The 7,345-nt window shown below is 43.4% G+C and overlaps 1 protein-coding gene across 4 annotated transcripts in view; it reads left to right on the forward strand.

Moving 5' to 3' along the window:
* RBM33 (RNA binding motif protein 33) overlaps positions 1–5,863 on the forward strand; it is a 75,609-nt gene extending 69,746 nt beyond the window's left edge. For 2 of the 4 annotated variants that reach the window (XM_069958881.1, XM_069958882.1), the window contains exons 18-20: positions 2,856–2,944; positions 3,136–3,186; positions 4,937–5,863. In XM_069958881.1, coding sequence (XP_069814982.1) covers positions 2,856–2,944; positions 3,136–3,186; positions 4,937–4,985 — 189 coding nt within the window. In that variant the 3' untranslated portion in view covers positions 4,986–5,863. Of the gene's footprint in view, positions 1–2,855; positions 2,945–3,135; positions 3,223–4,936 lie in introns of all 4 variants that reach the window. The other 2 variants (XM_069958883.1, XM_069958884.1) reach the window with 2 other exon arrangements.
* The last annotated feature ends 1,482 nt before the right edge of the window (positions 5,864–7,345 follow it).

Consider the following 7,345-nt stretch of genomic DNA (forward strand, 5'->3'; position numbering starts at 1 on the left):
TGGATCCATGCTTTCATGTTGTTGACGCCAAATTCTGACCCTACCATCCGAATGTCGCAGCAGAAATCGAGACTCATCAGACCAGGCAACGTTTTTCCAATCTTCTACTGTCCAATTTCGATGAGCTTGTGCAAATTGTAGCCTCAGTTTCCTGTTCTTAGCTGAAAGGAGTGGCACCCGGTGTGGTCTTCTGCTGCTGTCGCCCATCTGCCTCAAAGTTGGACGTACTGTGCGTTCAGAGATGCTCTTCTGCCTACCTTGGTTGTAACGGTTGGCTATTTGAGTCACTGTTGCCTTTCTATCAGCTCGAACCAGTCTGCCCATTCTCCTCTGGCCTCTGGCATCAACAAGACATTTCCGCCCACAGAACTGCCGCTCACTGGATGTTTTTTCTTTTTCGGACCATTCTCTGTAAACCCTAGAGATGGTTGTGCGTGAAAATCCCAGTAGATCAGCAGTTTCTGAAATACTCAGACCAGCCCTTCTGGCACCAACAACCATGCCACGTTCAAAGGCACTCAAATCACCTTTCTTCCCCATACTGATGCTCGGTTTGAACTGCAGGAGATTGTCTTGACCATGTCTACATGCCTAAATGCACTGAGTTGCCGCCATGTGATTGGCTGATTAGAAATTAAGTGGTAACGTGCAGTTGGACAGGTGTACCTAATAAAGTGGCCGGTGAGTGTAACTTATCTCTGCCAGGCTAATACATTACCTGTCTGTGCTCCCGCCTGCTTCTCCGGCTCCCTGACATCCCTCAGCCAATGGGTGCACTATCCCATCGCATCCACTGATTGGCTGATCGGGACATCTGGGAGCGGTGCGTCAAGTAGGCAGTGGTTAACAGTACAGCGTATCACAGTGGATTTAGCTCTGCATCTCGCACCATGAAATTCGCTGCAATACTGTATGTGTGAAGGCAACTAAAGGGGGTTTCCAAAATAGAAAGTAAAAAATTAAAATAAAAAAAACACAAAAAGTAACAAAACTGATAACTCTTCCAGCCCTCTGATGATCGTGACTTCTGCATTGGCTGCACTGGTTACTTAGGGTAGGGGTATGGGCATGTAAAATAAAGTTGAACAGAACATCAGTGGTGGAGACGTATCAGTACAGTATTAGTTCTATTTGTACTTTTTACAATTTTATTTTTAAGTTAAATGTTTCCTTTGAAGAAACTGTCACTATGGGAGCACCACCCACAAGCACCCCACACAAATAAGTATCAAAACATTAAGTCCACTCCATTAGCACATGATCACCCCATATTGCACCTCCTACTGATACAGTTTATGGCAGCCCTATATAAATTCTTTTAGGGGAGCATTTTTCCACTGGTGTGCTGCAACTTCATATGATGGCTAAAAGTGGTTCCAGCAAAATCTTAAAGTGACTCTGTACCCACAATCTGGTGCCCCCAAACCACTTGTAACTTCGGATAGCTGCATTTTGATCCAAGATCTGTCCTGGGGTCCGTTCGGCAGGTGATGCAGTTATTGTCCTAAAAAACAACTTTTAAACTTTCAGCCCTGTTTCAAACTGCTGTGGCCTAGAGTATCTGTGCCCTAACCTTGCACCTCCCTCCTCCCCGCTCTTCTCATCATTAGGAATGACACTGGCAGGATGTTTCCTATTCTTCTGTGAACACTGCACATGCACCTTAATGATCCAGCCCATGTGTCGTGCTCACACAGCTGATGAATAGGAGAATACCAGCCTGGGGCATTCCTAATGATGAAGACGGCGGGGAGGAGGGACAGAGAGGTTGTTCCAGCCTAATGCTTAGACACTCTAGGCCACTGCAGTTTGGCACAGGGCTGCAAGTTTAAAAGTTGTTTTTAGGACAATAACTGCATCACCTGAAGAACGGACCCCAGGACAGATCTTGGATTAAAAGCAGCTATCCAAAGGTACAAGTGGTCAGATTGTGGATACAGAGTCACTTTAATAAACCAGATGGCTCTCCTTCGCTACTGAGACCTGCTGTGTGCCCATAGAGTAGTATGATGCCTATACTGCTGTACTCGGGAGAAGCTACACAACACATTTGGGGATTTCAGCACTGTAGGGGCTTGGAAACACCTATATGATACTTTACACAGAATAAAAACATTGTTCTATATTAGGCAAGCACAGACCGATACAGTTAAGGTACCATGTGTCTCCTTGACAAAAGAGCTATCTAACGGTGTCAGCAGTTTGAGACATGGCTTGCAGCTGACACATTCCCATAAGGAGGGCTGTCATTTCTGTAGATTGCGAATCTTTTTGTGATTGAGCATCTGACACCAGGATGTGGCCCCCTTCGGCAGTAACTTTGCACCACCTTTCACTACCTGACACAGCCACATGTACCAAATTCAGTGGAGTCATCATACATTCTCTTTTTTAAACATGCCGAAACTAAATATAACACACTTGCATGTTATAAAGACCCTCCCTAGTTTTTATGACCTACTATATTGATGATTCCATTGTATCACGGTCAGCGGTAGTTTTCCTGAATATCTGAGTAATTCCATCCATAATTCAGAACTAGGAACGTAGCATAATGATGCTGAGCAGCCTACAGATACTGGAGATAGTGAGAACCAGGGCCATATGGAACAAAACATTTCAGGTATGTGGCATAGGACCAGAGGTTTTGGCATTTAAATAAAAAAAAATTAAAAAGTTGTTTGTCTTTTAACCTCCTTTATATAGTTATGAACTGTGTGTCTGTGGTTCCTTACTCCAACAGTCCCATAGCGAAGGTTTATTCTAATTCGAAGTAAATCTGTGATGGTGGATAGACAGTAGTCGTGTAGTGGTCGCCCTTCTCAAGTTTTTCTTTTTTACCTCCTTTCTTGCAGAATCTTCAGATGTTTCCTGTTCAGAGAAAAGCCATAGCAACATTTGAGAATCCCCACCATGCCTCCCAATTCCAGCAGAGGTTCCACAGGTATAGTTCACCGCCTTTGACCTTTTTTTTTCTTTCTTTTTTAATTCCTCTTACAATCAATAGGGTTCACCAAAGAGAAACTCTGGCGACCAGAATACACGTCTCCATTTTGAGCCCTCTTCTAAAAAATTTTTTTACTATTTTTTGTGAAAATTATACCTTCTCTTTAATTCATTTCCTCTTCACTCCAGAACTGGCAACCATCTTCTCTGGAGAAATCCTGAAAGTGCACATTCTGATGGGTAGGTTATCAATATGCACCACCAGCAGACTGGCAGGTGACTATGAAGGAAATTACCAGAGTTTCTCTTTAATCACTATTAAGGAGTTATAGAGGGCATGCTGTGTCGTTACATTGAAAATTCCCACCCCAACCCTATATGACACTTTAGAGCCTGCAGATGTCATAGAGGGGACCTGCAATTAAACCTGCCCTCTTATTTTGCCAGAACAGATATGGCACGGTCAGCTGTTTATTTAAATGGCCGTCACGTTCACTGTATTTCCCCTGCAATAGCTACTGCCTCTGTATTAAAGGCAAACAGGGCAGTGCTCATTCATTCAAATGGGGAAGAGGGAGACTGGGTCTGATCATAAGTGATGGCCCTAAAAGTAAACCCCCTAGTATAAAAATAGATGGAATGCCCCTTTTAATATGTTTGTCCTTTTTAGTAGAAACTAAATAAGCAATGATACAAACCGGAACAGAGATACTACGTGAGGACCACACTGTATATATTGCCTTTAATACAATCTGAGCAGTGCGGCTGTATACCCACATTAATTTAGAAGCCACTGCAAACTGCTGTATAAAGCCTTTTCATTACCCATACTGGAAGAGCAGTAATTCCTAAATACAGGACAATTCCTTGAATGTATTGGAGGAGTGTTTATCTTGGCAAGTCTGCTCTCATGTTTGTCTGCTAAGTGGGTCGGGCTCTTAAATGCAGTTGCATGTGGCACTATAGTAGGGACTGGGATGGGTCTGTTTTGTGCGTTTAAATCTGTGCAACTTGTATTCCTTTAAGGCTGAGTTTACATATATCCGGCGGTCTGGCATCCTCCTTTTAATCAGAAAAGATTGATGTCGAGCTCCAGTCCAAGGTTCCAATGCAAAAACCAACACTCTATAGTCTGAACCGACATGTTTCGGACGGCAAGCCCCTAGACATGGCAGACGTGGCCTCCTTTTAATCACTGATGCCACATCTGATGGCAGAAATGCAACAGTTGCCATTAGCCATCCTATCCTTCTTTCCCCTAACCATCAACGCTGGGCGGCAGAACGCTGCATTCCGCCATCAGGCCTTTCCAGCAATCTAGCACCCCACTTGAAGTACTGCATGCTTTGAACTGTGGGATCAGTTCAAAGATCTGCTTCTGCGCTGGAGGGGAATGCTGCCGCATCGCCAGATAATTGTAAACCCAGCCTAAGACTGTTTGATCGGTCAGGGTCTGAGTGTTTAGACTAGGGTTAAGCAAATTTACAGTATTATCGAACCACCTCGCTAGTCTGGGTGGTTAGCTTGTCAGCCAGCTGCCTTTGATCTGTGTCGCTCTGCTCCAGGTGCTTGGAAAAGCTGGATCCAGTCCTGGGAAACTTCTCCCAGTTTCCTAGGACTGGATCCATCTTTTCCTGGTGCATGGAGTTTAAAGGCAGCCGACTGCTGAGCCTAGTGAAACACTTTGTTTTAGTACCGTACAATCGCTCATCTGTATTTTTAGACCTTTAGATTTGCTAGATAAAGCCTGGAAAAGAGGTCGGCTGAGCGCTTCATTCACCTCCTGGCTCACTGCTTTATCCTACTTGTTGCAGGAGTCAAGTTCTATAGTAAGTCTATGGAGCCTATGTTCTCCAGTGACTCTTTTAGAGCTGAGAGAAGCACTGAGCACTTCACTCAAGTGATCGGTGATGTTGCATAAAAGCAAATAAAAAACATAACGTATGGAAAAAATCTTTTACCTGCTATAACTTCTCCCAAACCATTTCAGGCACATGATAGACTTGTCACACATCAACGTATCGCTGGTTACCGAATGAACTAAACCGTATACACCCATCGTCATTGACAGTCTGCTGAAGAGAGACTTCTGGACGCTGCGCTGGCTCCTAGCTTGGACTTGTTGACTCAAGAACACGGCTCGGAGGAGACTTCTAAAACCTTAAGACTGAGATTAGCTCAGTGGACTTTCCTACATGGATCTCTGCTATGTTGTGTTTTGTGACCCTTGCATGTAAGGCTATCGCTGTGAAAAATTCATTTCAGACTTGGCGGAAAAAAAAGAAAGAAAAAAAAAAAGATCACAAGAGAAGTTGTATATAGAGAAGAATGCACGATAATGGTTACTCTTCTCCTCAGGGCATATGTCATCCCACCTACCGATTCCCTCTATTCTACATTTAGGTTCTTCGTTACTATAGGCATTTTACTAGTATCTGTTTAGTTCTTTGAGTGAGGTATAACTATACCATGTAAATCTAGTTACTAGCCATTACATGTAGCTTTTATTATATTGTATATGCTAAAAAAAAAAACAAGTGTCCCCAAACTCCTGTATATTACGGCCATCGGAGCATAGTAGTATTAAGAGACTTTATTTGTAGGGGGGGCGGGGACATTCCTTCTATTTGTGACTGTCTGAAAGTTCCGTCTACTCTCTTAGTCTTGAAGTAGAGATTAATAGGAATTTCTACATTTACCATCCATGGGCTTGTATAGATGACCAGGAGTGACTACTGGCTTGGCGGTTCATTTTCACCCATAGACCTAAATAGTGAACTAGCTGAAAGCAATGGCGGAGGACTAGCTGTGACAGTTATGGTGATGACAGCCATTAAGACACCAGCTCTTCCTTGGTATATACTTTGGTTTACATACCATATCCTAAGGCATGGGTCTCCAAACTGCGGCCCTCCAGCTATTGCTAAACTACATTTTCCATCATGCCTGGACAGCCAAATCCAAAGCTTTAGCTGTCCAGGCATAATGGGAGTTGTAGTTTCGCAACAGCTGGAGGGCTGCAGTTTGGAGACCCATGTCCTAAGGCTTTGGTGTTAAGAGTAAAAGTTATCAGTCCATTCTCAGTCATGTAGGCAAAGCTTCTAAATCTAAAATGGCCATATCTGTCCATGACTTATAAGATGGACAGTATATATACCCCAGTCTGTCTAATTTACAGGATACAGAATCTGAAATGAAAGTTTCCATTATTAGGCTATGCACCCACCTACCATGTAAGTGGATTCTGTATTTTGGGCTGTGTTCACACTAGCGCTAAGGTAGATTCCAACAAATGTTGACTGATCCCGTTGGCTTTATTCAGTTTTTAAAAAAAATAACTGACTCTCTAGCGGAAAGGGCAGAATACAAAGGTGAACAAGCGATATTGCGTCATGCTTGGCAAGACTTGTAACTGAGATGGTCATAGCCATGGCACATGATCATTATGTGTTAGTCCTTATGGTACATTGGAATATTGTTAGCACCCTGCTTACCAGGGAGGCAGTCAAAGACCTGGCAGGTTGACAGCATTGCGAAAGGGTGTGCAGAAAGGAGACCCGTACAACATTACAGAACTTCTGTTAATGTATCCATTCTATAAGCTACAAGTTGATTGTTATTATTTACATAAAATGGATCAACCTGGTAAAACGTTTGGATGATCCATTGAGTGATCTATATAGCTAGTGGAGCCTAATGTTGACTCCATGCTGACATAAGACTTCCACTGCAAACTTACATTACTAGCTTTACATTACATAGGCTTAGGTCTAAACAACTGCATTCAAGGGTTTAGGCAATTATTGGAAAGCTTGACTTATCTTTTTCTGCTGCCTAAAATCGGTGGGCCCACCCTTGACCATTTTGGTCTACAGAATTATGGGTCCACCATAGCTTTCATGGCTTAACTTATCTACAGAAGCCATGACATTGGGGTGAGCAGAGATTTCAGATAAACAGCACTTGAGTTGTAGGATCAAAGACAGTGGTTACGTTCACATGGGCAAAACCCATGCCCACCTTGGTCACAAGCCCTGGTATTCCCATTGACTCCATTGGCTTCAGGGCTTATTGACATGGAAGGAAGTGACGGGTCACTTCATTTTTCCCCCCACCACTTTATCCCCATCTCTATTCTCAGTGTGAATGTAACATTACCATACATTTGCCAGTCACATTGAGAACATAGTAAACCTCCATCTATAATCAGCCAAAATGCTTTGCTGATCTCAAAGGCAATCTGTCACTAGGTGTATGTCATCCACCCTGAGGGCAGCATAACCTAGTGACATGTGCCGAGCAGAATGACAATTGACTTTGTTTTATGCTGCAGTCCCCTCTTATACAGGAGAAATAGTGCTGTGCCTCTCCCTCCAACCTACTTGCTGCCGATCGACAG

The sequence above is a fragment of the Dendropsophus ebraccatus genome, chromosome 2 (assembly GCF_027789765.1).
Source record: "Dendropsophus ebraccatus isolate aDenEbr1 chromosome 2, aDenEbr1.pat, whole genome shotgun sequence".
Taxonomy (NCBI): Eukaryota; Metazoa; Chordata; class Amphibia; order Anura; family Hylidae; genus Dendropsophus; species Dendropsophus ebraccatus.